Raw genomic sequence first — 16,560 nt, 5'->3', positions numbered from 1 at the left:
CTGGAAACCTAAGGTTAAATTTCAGGAGGATTCTGCTTAGATCCCCTCAGACTTTTGAAAAGCGAACATTCTCTGGTTGCTCTGCACTTGCATTTTTTTTGCAGTAGTTGTGTGGTGACATGCATATTCATTATACCTTTCTAATGCACCCTTTTAGTTTTTAAGTGAAAACTTATTTACATTTAAGTGCTTCATATGTTAGCTACAATGCATTCAACAGTTATTGCTTTGAAGAGATTGAGGTCAAGGAAAAAAACTTGTTCATTGTTATTTGCATTCTTTAAAGTAACATGTTTTTATAATTTTCTTTAAATATAGATGTCCCTGCAGCTGAACAAGAAAAGCTTTTTATTCAAAAACTGCGACAGTGCTGTGTCCTTTTTGACTTTATTGCTGATCCACTTAGTGACTTAAAATGGAAGGAGGTGAAAAGGGCTGCTTTAAGTGAGATGGTCGAATATATCACACACAACCGCAATGTTATCACAGAACCCATATATCCCGAAGTAGTCCATGTGGTAAGTAATCCAGCAAAATTTATTAAGTAGTTTTTGAAACCTGTGTTATTGACAAGAACATTAGTGGCTGCATGTTGTCATTTTTATCCTTACGAAAGAATTTATTTTGTTTCATTGGGCTGGTTAAAACTAGTTGAACCTTGTTCTATCAGCCAATTTGATATTTGTTGAAAAGTATCCCAAACACATTAGAAGCAGCACACAAGTTAATAATGTATTGGACCAGTTCTGCAAATGTGAGAGGGTTTTAATTGAGAGTTGTTGCATTGCTAGTTTCTAGAAATCTACAAAGATGTTTTTATCACCCATTTATAACAGATTAATTTGTAATTATCTTTATTTAACATTTACTATAAATGATCCTCTTAAATCATGCTAATGTGGCAAGTACTAAAATAATCAAGAATATAATTAGTTTGAGAGATTTTGGCAACAGTGCAATATATTTAGTGTGCACTCTTGCAGAGGAAATGTGATTTTAGAAAAATCTCTAAATGTGTATCAGGTCAATGAGAGCCTGAACAGTGATAAGTGGCATGTTATATTTATGGGGGGGGCAGAGAATAATGGAATGTTGAAAATCTCGGGGAGAAAGTTAATAGATTTACTTGAGATACAGCTTCGAATAAGGTTCATTGTCTGCAGATTTTAAAAGCGTGATATTTTCACCCTGTAATGATCCCCAACACCACCACTAAGTTGACGACAGCATTGGTGCTGCTTCATGTACCTGTGCTGAGCTTGTCAATTTCATTAACTTTGCCTCCAACTTTCACCTGTCCTTTAAATTCACTTGGTCCATTTCTGACACCTCCCATCCCCTTTCTTGATCTTTCTGTTTCCATCTTTGGAGATAAACTGTTGACCAGCATCTTCTATAAACCTACAGATTCTCACAGCTATCTTAACTTTACCTCTTTCCACCCTGTCTCCTGTAAAAATGCAATTCCCCTTTTTCAATTCCTTTGTCTCCACCATCTTGTTCCCAGGATGAAGCTTTCTTTTCCAGGACATCAGAGATGTTGTCCTTCTAAGACCAGGGTTTCCCTTCCACCATCATTGTTGCTATCCTCACCCGTATCTGTTCCATTTCCTGAACATCCATCCTTATTCCATCTTCCTGCTCCCTTAACAGAAATAGTTGTTCTTGTAACATACATCAAAGTTGCTGGTGAACGCAGCAGGCCAAGCAGCATCTATAGGAAGGGGCGCAGTCGACGTTTCCTATAGATGCTGCTTGGCCTGCTGCGTTCACCAGCAACTTTGATGTATGTTGCTTGAATTTCCAGCATCTGCAGAATTCCTGTTGTTTAGTTGTTCTTGTCCTTGCCTACTAACCTTTGAGCCTCTGCATCCAACACATTATTCTCCACAGTTCTGCCATCTCCAAAGGGATCCTACTACCAAGCATATCTTTACCTGTCCCCATCTCTCTGCTTTCTGCAGGGATCATTCCCTCCATAAGTCCCTTGTCTATTCGTCCCTCCCCACTAATCTCCCTCCGAGCACTTAATCCCTGCAAGCAGCCAAAATGCTATACCTGCCCATTGGCTTCATCTCTCACCCCTGTTCAGGGCCGCAAACAGTCCTTCCAGATGAGGCAGCACCTCACCTGTGAATCTGCTGGGGTCATCTATTGCGTCCAGTGCTCCCAATGTAATTTGGGGGACCGCTTCATTGAGCACCTCCGCTCCATCTGCCAAAAATGGAATTTCCCAGTGGTCAAACATTTTAATTCAGATTCCAGTTCCCGTTCTGATGTGCCAGTCCATAGCCTCCCTAGTGCCCCTCGTCTTTCCCTTTCTCCTATGGTCCACTGTCTTCTCCTAACAGATTCCTTCCTCTCCAGCCCTTTACCCTTCCTACCTACCTGGCTTCACCTATCACTGTTCTGAGGCTGTGTCCTCTGATCCAAGATTCACCCACAATAGGGAAATATTCTCTCCACATCCTCTCTATCTAGGCCTTTTAACATTTGATAGGTTTCACTGAGATCCCCTTTCATTCTTCTAAACTCAAGTAAATATGGACACTGACTGAGCTATTAACCCGTTCATTCCCAGAATAATTCTCATGAACCTCCCTTATGCTGGCATTGGAGAGGGTACATCTTTCCTCAGATAAAGGGGTCCACAGCTACTGACAGTACTCCAAGTGGGGTATGACTGATGCCTTATGAAGCCTTAGCATTACATTATTGCTTTTATATTTCTAGTCCTCCCAAAATGAATGCTAGCATTGCATTTGCCTTTCTTACCACCAACTCAGCTTGCAAATCATCCTTCACAGAATCCTGCATGAGGACTCCCAAGTCCCTTTGTACCTCAATTTTGAATTTTCTCCCAAATTAGAAAATGGTCTACACTTTTATTCTTTCTACCACAGTGCATGGCCATACACTGTATTTCACCTGACGCTTTTTTGCTATTCTACCAACCTCCATCCTTCAGAATCCCTGCTTTCTGAACACTGCCTGACCCTTCACTTGTTTCCACATCGTCCGCAAACTTGGTCACAAGGTCATCACAATGGCATATAACATGAGAAGAAGCAGTCTCAAAATAGACCCCTGTGGAACACCATTAGTCACCAGCGGCCCACCAGAAAAGCCCCCCATTATTCCACCTCTTTGCCTCCTGCCAGTCAGCCAATCTTCTATCTATGCTAGTATATTTCCTGTAATACCGTGGGATCTTATCGTGTGGCACCTTGAAAGGCCTCTGAAAATTCCCATGAACAACACCCACTGACTCTCCTTTGCCTATCCTGCTTGTTATTTCCTCAAGGAATTCCAGTGGATTTGTTAGGCTAGATTCTCCTTGAAACTATGATGATTTTGTCATATTTTACATGTGCCTCCCAAGATTCTGAAACCTCATCCTTAATAAGGGACTCCCAACATCTCCCAAACCACTGAAGTCAGGCTGACTGGCCTATAATTTCCTTTCTTCTGTCTTCCTTCGTTAAAGAGTGGAGTGAAATTTATATTTTTCCAGTCCTTTGGAACCAAGCACTACCCTACTTCTGTCCCCTCCAACACCTCAGGACATATTCAAAACCCGGACTCCAGCAACGACCATGGACACATTCGAAGTGATTACGCAACCACCAACTGCAACTCCAGCCTTGAACACCAGGCCGGGTCTTGATGTGCTGCTGTTGTGACTCCCGTCTCCCCTTCCCCCACCACCACTCCGCAGCCCCGTCTTCCTCAGATCCCACCGTCAGCTCCTGGGCCCTCAGAGGCTCCATCTTTCTCTCACCCCAACCCTCCCCTCTCCACTGACACCCCCAGCCTCCCCCCTCCCCCCTCTGATCCCAGCTCTCATCCGTGCCGGGTCTTTACCATCCCCTCCGACCTTCAACTGTCGGAGGCAGAACGCTCTGTTCTCAGTAAGGGCCTCACGTTTGTCCCCCTTCGCCCACACCACAGCGAGTTCCGTGTTCGCCACGATGCGGAACTTTTCTTCCGCCGTCTCCGTCTCCGAGCCTACTTCTTCGGCAAGGACCCTTCCACCCCCACCGATGACCCCTTCTCCCGTCTTCGACCCTCCTCTTCTTCATGGACACCCCGCTCTGGTCTTCTGCCTGCTCTGGATCTCTTTATTGCCAACTGCCGACTGGACATCAACCGTCTCGACTTCACCGCACCTTGTCCCCATTCCAACCTCACTCCTTCGGAACGCTCTGCTCTCCACTCCCTCCGCACTAATCCTAACATTATTATTAAACCCACTGATAAAGGGGGTGCTGTTGTAGTCTGGCGTACTGACCTCTACCTTGCCGAGGCACAGCGACAACTCGCGGATACCTCCTCTTATTTACCCCTCGATCGTGACCCCACTAAGGAGCACCAGGCCATTGTCTCCCACACTATCAACGACTTTATCCGCTCAGGGGATCTCCCATCCACTGCTACCAACCTTATAGTTCCCACACCCCGCACTTCCCGTTTCTACCTCCTACCCAAGATCCACAAACCTGCCTGTCCTGGCAGACCTATTGTCTCAGCTTGCTCCTGCCCCACCGAACTCGTTTCTGCATACCTCGACACTGTTTTATCACCCCTTGTTCAATCCCTTCCGACCTATGTCCGTGACACTTCTCACGCTCTTAAACTTTTCGATGATTTTAAGTTCCCTGGCCCCCACCGCTTTATTTTCACCATGGATGTCCAGTCCTTATATACTTCCATCCCCCATCAGGAAGGTCTCAAAGCTCTACGCTTCTTTTTGGATTCCAGACCTAATCAGTTCCCCTCTACCACCACTCTGCTCCATCTAGCGGAATTAGTCCTTACTCTTAATAATTTCTCCTTTTGCTCCTCCCATTTCCTCCAAACTAAAGGTGTAGCTATGGGCACCCGTATGGGTCCCAGCTATGCCTGCCTTTTTGTTGGGTTTGTGGAACAATCTATGTTCCGTGCCTATTCTGGTATCTGTCCCCCACTTTTCCTTCACTACATCGACGACTGCATTGGCGCTGCTTCCTGCACGCATGCAGAACTCGTTGACTTTATTAACTTTGCCTCCAACTTTCACCCTGCCCTCAAGTTTACCTGGTCCATTTCCGACACCTCCCTCCCCTTTCTAGATCTTTCTGTCTCTGTCTCTGGAGACAGCTTATCCACTGATGTCTACTATAAGCCTACTGACTCTCACAGCTATCTGGACTATTCCTCTACTCACCCTGTCTCTTGCAGAAACGCCATCCCCTTCTCGCAATTCCTCCGTCTCCGCCGCATCTGCTGTCAGGATGAGGCTTTTCATTCTAGGACGAGGGAGATGTCTTCATTTTTTAAAGAAAGGGGCTTCCCTTCCTCCACTATCAACTCTGCTCTTAAACGCATCTCCCCCATTTCACGTACATCTGCTCTCACTCCATCCTCCCACCACCCCACGAGGAATAGGGTTCCCCTGGTCCTCACCTACCACCCCACCAGCCTCCGGGTCCAACATATTATTCTCCGTAACTTCCGCCACCTCCAACGGGATCCCACCACTAAGCACATCTTTCCCTCCCCCCCTCTCTCTGCATTCCGCAGGGATCGCTCCCTACACAACTCCCTTGTCCATTCGTCCCCCCCATCCCTCCCCACTGATCTCCCTCCTGGCACTTATCCGTGTAAGCGGAACAAGTGCTACACATGCCCTTACACTTCCTCCCTTACCACCATTCAGGGCCCCAAACAGTCCTTCCAGGTGAGGCATCACTTCACCTGTGAGTCGACTGGGGTGATATACTGCGTCCGGTGCTCCCGATGTGGCCTTTTATATATTGGTGAGACCCGACGCAGACTGGGAGACCGCTTTGCTGAACATCTACGCTCTGTCCGCCAGAGAAAGCAGGATCTCCCAGTGGCCACACATTTTAATTCCACATCCCATTCCCATTCTGACATGTCTATCCACGGCCTCCTCTACTGTAAAGATGAAGCCACACTCAGGTTGGAGGAACAACACCTTATATTCCGTATGGGTAGCCTCCAACCTGATGGCATGAACATTGACTTCTCTAACTTCCGCTAGGCCCCACCTCCCCCTCGTACCCCATCTGTTACTCATTTTTATGCACACATTCTTTCTCTCACTCTCCTTTTTCTCCCTCTGTCCCTCTGAATATACCTCTTGCCCATCCTCTGGGTCACCCCCCCCCCTTCTTCCCGGACCTCCTGTCCCATGATCCTCTCGTATCCCCTTTTGCCTATCACCTGTCCAGCTCTCGGCTCTATCCCTCCCCCTCCTGTCTTCTCCTATCATTTTGCATCTCCCCCTCCCCCTCCAGCTTTCAAATCCCTTACTCACTCTTCCTTCAGTTAGTCCTGACGAAGGGTCTCGGCCTGAAACGTCGACTGCGCCTCTTCCTATAGATGCTGCTTGGCCTGCTGCGTTCACCAGCAACTTTGATGTGTGTTGCTTGAATTTCCAGCATCTGCAGAATTCCTGTTGTTTTCTGTCCCCTCAGATAGATTGTACCCATGTCAATACTATGGGTGTAATCTATTTCAGGGAGCAGAAATATAAAATTGGTGACCATTCAAATAGTTTTGAAACATACTCCAAAAGTACCAAAAATGGGTAGTAAAAATGAAAATAATTACTGAGTCTTTCTTATCACCCTTGCAGGTAATGCTGCTGTTTATTGAAGTAATCACTTAGTCTACATTTGGACTTCCTAATATAGAGCAGATTGCTTTGAAGATTGAGCATGTTATACTCGATTGGAGAAAGTCCATGTGAATTGCTGTTTTGTATGTCAGGAGTGTTTTTCTGGCATGAAAGGGTGTAAGGGTGTAGGTATGATAGGAAACAACAGGAACGAGGTGTTCCATTTCCTGCTAAAGCCATGTGTAAAAGTACTAGCCAAAGGATTTGTAACACCTGGGTTGTGAAAGAATGAAACCGGCGTTTGCTTGCTTAAAATAAGAAACTAATGTAGTATATTCCTGATCATAGAATCCTTTAATAAATAGTGGAAAAAGTGAAATATGACTGGTAAATGATGGAAGGTAATTAGGACTTCATATTCAACCCCATAAGAAATGGAATAGTTACAAAATGCTTAGGAACTAAAATGCATTTTGTTTTTAACAAGCAGGTAATAAAACAAGTAACACATTATACAAAATGATTGAGGGACTACATGAAAATGCATCCAATGTTAAATCAAGTATATGGGATTTTGGTTCAATTGGAAAGAAACTTAAATGCATTAGCCATCTAGGTTTCTTTTTAATTTGTAAAAATGCCTTTTTGACGTTATACTCTTTCATCTCAATCTTCAAAGAATGCATACATACTACTGATACTAGAATTATTGTGTTCATTTGGCAGTAGTTAGTCACATTATTAAAATTTGCTTCATAGTTTTGTTTACCATAACTTACCCACAATTTTTAGTTTTAAGACAAACTTACTTAAACCAGACTATTCTGTTTAACATTTTGTTCATTGTGTTTATGCAAAGAATGAGGTCTCTTGACTCAGATTGGTATAAATTGTTTTTGTATTGCTGATCCAGTAGATTATGTTGTAAACTTTTATTATGTTGGATATATTGCCACATCAAACAATTCACTGCTCTTAACTGAACAAAAGTTTTTTGACTGTTTAAAAATTACCATGCTTCTGAAAAATAAATTTTGGTCTTGTCTTGAGGTGTTGTTATAATTTCAGTGGGAGTTCCTCCTGGTTGCTTGTGATAACTTTGGGAGAAGCTCATGGGTTAGAGCACATCTCCAGAAGTTCCTAACAATCTACCAGTAAAATTGTAATTGATATGCCAACTACATCTGTGGTAATCAAGCCACCTTCAGAATTTCTGGAATATTTCAGTAAAGTTGCTTATCATTGATAGTAGTACATCCAAGCAAAGAGATTAAGCCTATGCTATCACTGCATCCTCCATAATTTAGTTTACTGACTGAAGATTATAAAGGATGTTGATGAACCCCAAGAGAGATGAGCCAAGATGAGATCAGATCATGTGTACTCGGACAATCCTGAGCAACTGATTTCATTTGTAAAGATGCTCTTCACCTGTGTGATGGAATAAAGTTTTTCATGATCCCCCGCCCTACTCCTCAGGCTACAACCCACATGATTATTAAGCTATTGTCAGTTATAAGAAATAACATTTAAAAATATGTCATAACTGATTTTTTTAAAAAAACCTCCTGAGGGAAGGGGTTAGAAGGGAAATAAACTAGTGAATTGTTAAATGTGATCACATTGTTGTCTCCTTTCACATAAAATTCCTGTCAGTTTTGACTCTAGAAACATAGAAATCTACAGCACATTACAGGTCCTTCAGCCCATATTGTTATGCCGACCATGTACCCTACTCTAGAAACTGCCTAGAATCTCCCTACTGTATAGCCCTCTTTTTTTTCTGTAGTCTCTTGTACTCCTACATATTGCCAAGTCTGAGTTAATTGTGAGATTTTAGTTAGAATAATGATTATTTCCTCCCTTCCCCCCAACCCCAGCATTGACAGAATGGGCTGAATTGATGTCACCTGTGTTGTAAGTTTTCTATGATGTAAAATTTTGGCTCCAATCTCAAGGCAAAGGCAGATTTTAATTTAACAATTCAGTTTTGTCAGCATTTGTCATAATACATAAGAAAGAAATGCAAGTATAATCTACCTCATTTGTTGTTCTCCTGTCCAGCCTTCAACAGCGGCTTCAGTTTGAATTGAGTAATAAAGAGACTGAGCAAAGAGGTTTTTGTTTGAGTGGTGGTTATTTTGGCATTACAAAGAAAAAAAATAATGTGCTGTAAATTAAAATGGTATAATTCATTTTGATCCACTTTTAATCACATTTTGTTGACGAAAATTTAGCTGATTTTCATAAATGTAATGATGTCCGTGAACATGTATCTCCTGAAAGTTGGGTATTAGTGGTCCAAGTTTAAAAAATGTGCTGCAGTGCATTTATTCAAACAATTACCAAAAGATGTTGTGTGTCATGTCTTTGTGGGTGATCATGGTCTTCCTATGACCATGATTGTTAGCAAATTTTTCCTACAGAAGTGGTTTGCCATTCCCTCTGGGCAGTGTCTTTACAAGACAGTTGACCCCAGCTATTATCAATGTTCTTCAGAGATTAGTGTCAGTGGTCACATAACTAGGACTTGTGATGTACACATGTAACTATCCACCACCTACTCCCATGGATTCGTGTGACCCTCATCAGTGAGGGGTGCTGAGCAGGTGCTACACCTTGTTCAAGGATGACCTACAGGCTAGCGGAGGGAGGGAGTACCTTGCACCTCCTTTGGTAGAGACGTATTTTCACCCTGCCACCTTAAAAGATCGTTACAAATTTGTTGGTTTATTTGGAATACAGTAATTTTTCAAAAATTTACAGATGTCAAACTTGAGGGTATGTTGGAGAGCAAGGATGATCCAATTCATTAACAGGGCAGAAAAGTGGTTGGTTAATGCAGTAAAAAAGTGGTAGGAAGATTCAGTGTAAAATTAATGATGTACAGGTACATGGGTATTTGTATGCATAGACCTTTAAAGATGGCATGATATAGTTAGCAAAACATATGCAGAATTTCAGGCTTCATAAATACAGGTGTTATATGCAAAAGCAGAGAAATTATGCTAACTCTTTATCAGACCATGTCTAGAGTATTGCTTCTAGTTCCGGTCTGGTCCTTGAGATGATTCAGGAGAAATTTAATGGCTGTCCTGGCAGGTTTAGATAAGGTGCACAAAGAACTGTTATCATTAATGACCCGTATAAGAATAAGACGCCATAGAAATATAGGGGTGGGATATGGCATATGTGGAAGACCTTTAATACTCCACAATGAATTGAAAGACCTGGTTCATGTGTGAAAGTGGAAATGATCAAGGATTTCAAAAGAATATTGCACAGATATTTGAGGGAAATATTTGTAAGGTTACAGGAATAAAGCAGAGTAATGTAATTGGTATGAACTTCATGAGTTGCTATGACTAGGACAATGCTCTTTGTTAGATAGCCATTTGTAATGTTGCAAGCATATTTTAAATTTAAGGGGATGTGCACAGACAAACTGTATTTCTAAACAAAGCAATATTTTACACACTTTTACAGTGAATGTGTGTACATCTAACCTCTCAACAACTTTTCAGTTTGCAGTGAACATGTTTCGGACATTACCACCTTCATCAAACCCCACAGGTGCAGAGTTTGATCCTGAAGAGGATGAACCAACATTGGAGGCTGCGTGGCCTCATCTACAGGTACCGTATAGAATTGATATTCAACTATTCAAAGTTTATGATCTTTGACATCCATGGGTAGTCCTGTGTTTATTATTTTTCCTTGTATTTTCTATTTTTCTCTATATCATATTTTCCATCTGGTGTTTCCAATACATGAAGGGTACGAAAAGCTGTAGTCTGTTAGACCTGCTGAGATATAATTCACTTGTTACCTTCAAGTAGTTTTTTCTTTAAAAGTTAGATGTGTTTCCTGTTCATTTGGTCCTCTGAACATGACAGTATTATGTTCCTGATGCAGGAAATGATGAAACTGCACTGACATTTTGAAAACAATTCACTATTTGTTTTCTTGTCAGTCTTAAATTGCTGACCATGTATTAAGAATTTTATATGCCAGCATACTAAAAATCTATAGCAACATTTGATGGTTTTAACCACTTGAAAATTTTATTTTGATTATCTTCCAACCAAAGTAAAGAACCTCGTACTTCATTTAATATGCTATTTGATTCTTTCTCACCCACTCAGTTAACCACAGTATGTTTTGCAAACTCTTTAACAATTAAATTGGTCAGAAATTTGCTACAAGAGGGAGATGATGATCATTACTTTTCAATCTGATTAATACTGCTTCATAAGCTTTGCAAAACTCATAAACCTCTCATGACATTGCATCTGTTTATTAATTGAATTATAAAGGATATGAGTAGTTTAAAGTATGTAGTCTTCAGATTATTAATAATATAAAAATTTAATTTTTTAGATTTTTCTCTTCCTTTGTCCCATATGACTGCACTGAATTCAAATTTACCCTGTTTTTCAGTGTTCTCTCAATTCTTAATCCCATTCTTTTAAAAAGAAAGAACTGATTTCCCTAATTTGCCAGAATCCCAAATGCATTGTTGTGGTAAGAATAATGCTATCATCTTCAAATTAGCACACTTAACTGTCTATATCCCTTCTGCAAGTTCATTGTGCCTTCCTTGCAACTTGTTATCATTACCAGATTTGGCCATAATACTATTTGCTGCTTTGTACATATCTTTAACGTGTGTTAGAAATGGTTGAGGCCTAACTGGTTGAATAGATGAGGGAAAAGCCAGTGTAGTCTATTTAAATTTTCAGAATGCCTATGTTGTCCCATGTGAGTCCGAAAATTTTAAAGCACAAGGGATTGATATGATAGACTGGCATTGATTGAAAGTTGGTTGGCAGGAAACATGTTACTGCTTTGAGATCCAAACCTGCAGTGTTGCAAATAGGAAAATTGAGACAACTATAAATGTAAAAGTGAGAAAGATCAGTAGACAAGATAGGTGGAGGAAAGACTGGAAATGGGAAAGGTCTGATGAACTACACTGTAAGAACCCTGATAGGTAAGGCATAGAAATCTGGGGCATGGATTGATACATAAAGCTGTGATGTTATAGCTATAACAGAAACATAGTTCAGAAAGGGGCTGGACTGGCAGCTCAGTGTTCCAAAATATAAATGTTGCAGGTGTAATAGAGGCAGGGGAGAGGGGAGGCAGAGTTCCATTTTTGATTAAGGAAAACATTACAGTGGTCCTAGGATATTTTTGGGATCATCCAATGAGGCTGTATGAGTCAAATGTAAAAATAAACAGGAGATGATCACTTAAGGATCATAGCATCACCACCCTGCAATAGTCCATGGAAATTAAATCAAATCAAGTTTGCCATTCAATCCATACATGGATACAGCAGAATGATACAACATTTCTCTGGGGCCAAAGGGCAAAAACATACACAAGTGTTCAAAATAACGGGAAAGGGAAAAAAAGAAGAATATAGGTCATGTAAGGAAACACATTTTTAGTCAAGACCCTGAGCAATATTCAGATTACTGCCTGTGCCACGTGACAGTGAGTGCAGGAATAGAATGAGGTGGAGGATAAATGTGTGGGTGAGAGATTGGAGCAGGGGGCAGGGATTCAGATTTCTGGATCATTGGGACCTCTTTTGGGGCAGGTGTGACAAGTACAAAAAGGACGGGTTGCACTTGAATCCCAGGGGACCAATATCATTACGGGGAGGTTTGCTAAGGCTACTGGGGAGAGCTTAAACTAGAATTGTTGGGTGGGAACCGAACTGAAGAGACTGGGGAAGAAGCAGTTGGCTCACAAATAGAGAAAGCTTGGAAACGGTGCGTGAGGGCAGATAGGCAGGTGATAGAGAAAGGATGCGCTCAGACTGACAATTTGAGTTGTGTCTATTTTAACGCAAGAAGTATTGTGAACAAAGCGGATGAGCTTAGAGAGTGGATCAATACTTGGAGCTATGATGTGGCCATTACAGAGACTTGGATGGCTCAGGGACAGGAATGGTTACTTCAAGTGCCAGGTTTTAGATGTTTCAGAAAGGATAGGGAGGGAGGCAAAAAAGGTGGGGGCGTGGCACTGTTGATCAGAGATAGTGTCACGGTTGCAGAAAAGTTGGACGTCATGGATTGTCTACGGAGTCTCTGTGGGTGGAGGTTAGGAACAGGAAGGGGTCAATAACTCTACTGGGTGTTTTTTATAGGCCGCCCAATAGTAACAGGGATATCAAGGAGCAGATAAGGAAACAGATCCTGGATAGGTGTAATAATAACAGTTGTCGTGGTGGGAGTTTTTAATTTCCCAAATATCAATTGGCATCTCCCTAGAGCGAGGGGCTTAGATGGGGTGGAGTTTGTTAGGTGTGTTAAGGAAGATTGCTTGACACAATATGTAGATAAGCCCACAAGAGAAGAGGCTGTACTTGATTTGGTATTGGCAAATGAACCTGGTCAGGTGTCATATCTCTCAGTGGGAGAGCATTTTGGGGATAGAATTATGATCACTATCTCCTTTACAATAGCATTGGAGAGAGATAGGAACAGACAAGTTAGAAAAGCGTTTAATTGGAGTAAGGGGAATTATGAGGCTATCAGACAGGAATGTGGAAACTTAAATTGGGAACAGATGTTCTCAGGGAAAGGTACAGAAGGAATGTTGCAAATGTTCAGGGGATATTTGTGTGGAATTCTGCATAGGTATGTTCCAGTGAGACAGGGAAGTTATGGTAGGGTACAGGAACCGTGGTGTACACAGGCTGTAGTAAATCTAGTCAAGAAGAAAAGAAAAACTTGCGAAAGGTTCAGAGAGCTAGGTAATGTTAGAGATCTAGAAGATTACAAGGCTAACAGGAAGGAGCTTAAGAAGGAAATTAGGAGAGCCAGAAGGTCATGAGAAGGCCTTGGCAGGCAGGATTAAGGAAAACCCCGAGGCATTCTACAAGTATGTGAAGAGCAAGAGGATGAGACGTGAAAGAATAGGACCTATCAAGTGTGACAGTCGGAAGGTGTGTATGGAACCGGAGGAAATAGCAGAGTTACTTAATGAATACTTTACTTCAGTATTCATTAAGAAAAGGATCTTGGTGATTGTGGTAATGACTTGCAGCGGACTGAAAAGCTTGAGCATGTAGATGTTAAGAAAGAGGATGTGCTGGAGCTTTTGGAAAGCATCAAGTTGGATAAGTCGCCGGGACCGGATGAGATGTACCCCAGGCGACTGTGGGAGGCAAGGGAGGAGATTGCTGAGCCTCTGGCAATGATCATCAATGGGGACGGGAGAGGTTCCAGAGGATTGGAGGGTTGTAGATGTTGTTCCCTTAATCAAGAAAGGGAGTAGAGGTAGCCCAGGAAATTATAGACCAGTGAGTCTTACTTCAGTGGTTGTTAAGTTGATGGAGAAGATCCTGAGAGGCAGGATTTATGAACATTTGGAATAGTCAGCATAGCTTTGTCATGATGAGACTCTTGGCAGTGTGGAGGATCAGAGGGATCTTGGGATCCGAGTCCATAGGATGCTCAAAACAGCTGCACAGGTTGACTCTGTGGTTAAGAAGGCATACGGTGCATTGGCCTTCATCAATTGTGGAATTGAATTTAGGAACCGAGAGGTAATGTTGTAGCTATATAGGACCCTGGTCAGACCCCAACTTGGAGTACTGTACTTAGTTCTGGTCACCTCACTACAGGAAGGATGTGGAAACTGTAGGAAGAGTGCAGAGGAGATTTACAACGATGTTGCCTAGATTGGCGAGCGTGCGTTATGAAGGCGGGTTGAGTGAACTCGGCCTTTTCTCCTTGGAGCGACGGAGGATGAGAGGTGACCTGATAGAGGTGTATAAGATGATGAGGGGCATTGATCGTGTGGATTGTCAGAGGCTTTTTTCCAGGGCTGAAATGGCTGCCACAAGAGGGCACAGGTTTAAGGTGCTTGGGAGCAGGTACAGAGGAGATGTCAGGGGTAAGTTTTTTTTTAATGCAGAGAATGGTGAATGCGTGTGGTGGAGGCAGATATGATAGGGTCTTTTAAGAGACTTTTGGATAGGTACAAGGAGCTTAGAAAAATAGAGGGCTATGGGTAACCCTAATTTCTAAGGTAATTTCGGCCCAACTTTGTGAGCCAATGGGCCTGTATTATGCTGTAGGCTTTCTATGTTCTATGTTTTCTATGATATCTTGCAAATTGGTTCCCAGCAGTCCAACCTGTAATTCCACTGATCCAACACTGGATGGCAGCACCAAACAGTGAGGCCACCACCACCCCCCCCCGCCCCCACACTGAGCCCAGACACCACACTACAACACAAGCCTGAGGATTGAGGCCTAGTCCTCACTATAACCGAGGCAACACTGCTGCCTCACTGCCTGTCTCCCCTCTGAACAAGGGAAACAGGCTTGCAGCAATTAATGTTCCAACAGGGTGTTGCGATCGCAAAAGAAACATCCAAGACCGTCATTCTCAGTTTCACTACTCGCCGCCTTTGCATCAACACGAAGGCATCAACTCCAGTGCCTCCTAGTAGCAGGCAGCAGCACAATCTCCACCCAGGTCAGCTCTTCTGTACACAATCCATCTCCTCCTGCAGCCCTGTTTGAATCTCCCGGGCTCAGCAGCCTGGCTCAAATCTCTCAGTTCAGTGGGCTGACTCGCTTTCTCTGAACTGCCAACTGGCTACTCTGAGCAATGAATAGCTAGCTGATGCAGTGGACTTGCTTTACATGCAGTTATTGGAGTCAAGAATAGTCTTATTCTGTATAGAAACACCATTTAACAAAGAAAAAACACCTTTGGTTCACTCCGAGAGGCTGCTGCGTGTATACCTGCCACCGTTTTTCTGGAAGATACCTGACAGATATGTTGACAGACATCTGTAAGAATAATAGGATTGTAATGGTAGGTTATACCAATTTCCCTAAGACAATATTTTAAATGTGCCATGGGAAGTTTTCTCAAACAGCATGTTTATGGATCTAATAAAGAGCAACACCTGATCATCTGCTGGAAAATGAGGCTGGATGACTGACACAGGAGCTCTTTGGGGCCTGTGTGTGTAAAATTATATTAAATCTAAAATACTTATGAAAAAAGGAAGAAGTAATCCACAAATTAAAATCCTTAATTTGGAACAAAGCAAATGAGTCATGATTCCTTGGTCCAGGTACAAATCACCAAATAGGACTTACTGGTGGCTTTCAAGCATGTCAAGGTAGATAAATCAATAACCTAACTAAGTGCATCGCGCACACAATGCTGGAGGAACTCAGCAGGCCAGGCAGCATTTTCTGAGCGTTGCTTGGATTTCAAGCATCTGCAGATTTTCTCTTGTTTGCTAACTAAGTGCATCATTATTGAAAGCTAGGGAGGAAATTGTGGATCCCACACAGAAATATTCGCATCAACTTTAGTCACGTGGGAGTCCTGAGAGAATAGAGAGTGACTAATGATGTGCGTTTATTTAAGAAAGGCTGCAAGGACAAACCAGTGAACCACAGACCAGTGATGTTAACATCAGTGGTGGGAAAGTTACTGGAGGGGAGTCTGAGGGATAAGGTCTACTTGGAAAGGTAAAGACTAGTTGGGGTTGTCATCATGGCTTTGTGCTTGGGAACTAGTCTCACAAATTTGAGGTGTTTTTTTTTGAAGATGAAGCAAAGAATATTGAGGGCAGAGCAGTAGACGTTATCTACATGGATTTTTAGCAAGGCCTTTGATAAAATCTTGCATGGTAGGCTAGTGTGGAAGGTTAGATCACATGAGCTAGCCAATTGTATAGAAAATTGGCTTGGTGGAAGGAGACAGGGTGGCAGTCGGAGGTATATGACCATAGGGATTGGGTGCTGGACCATTGTTGTTTATATCTGTATTAACAATTTGGGTGATAACATGTTGGTAAGTTTGTGGATGGCACCAAAATTGGTGGTGTAGTAAATGGTGAAGAAGATGAGTTTAAAATTTACAGAAGGTGGGCCAAGGAAGAGCTC

At 42.4% G+C, this 16,560-nt stretch overlaps 1 protein-coding gene across 5 annotated transcripts in view; it reads left to right on the top strand.

Moving 5' to 3' along the window:
- ppp2r5ca (protein phosphatase 2, regulatory subunit B', gamma a) overlaps positions 1-16,560 on the top strand; it is a 159,958-nt gene that overhangs the window by 71,851 nt on the left and 71,547 nt on the right. For all 5 annotated transcript variants that reach the window (XM_063047310.1, XM_063047303.1, XM_063047316.1 and 2 more), the window contains 2 exons: positions 319-518; positions 10,150-10,260. In XM_063047310.1, the coding sequence (XP_062903380.1) occupies positions 319-518; positions 10,150-10,260 (311 nt within the window). The remainder of the gene's footprint in view (positions 1-318; positions 519-10,149; positions 10,261-16,560) is intronic.

This window comes from Mobula hypostoma, chromosome 1 (assembly GCF_963921235.1).
Source record: "Mobula hypostoma chromosome 1, sMobHyp1.1, whole genome shotgun sequence".
Classification (NCBI taxonomy): Eukaryota; Metazoa; Chordata; class Chondrichthyes; order Myliobatiformes; family Myliobatidae; genus Mobula; species Mobula hypostoma.
The sequence above is the reverse complement of the archived record's forward strand: the minus strand, read 5'-3'. Positions and strand labels throughout refer to the sequence as shown.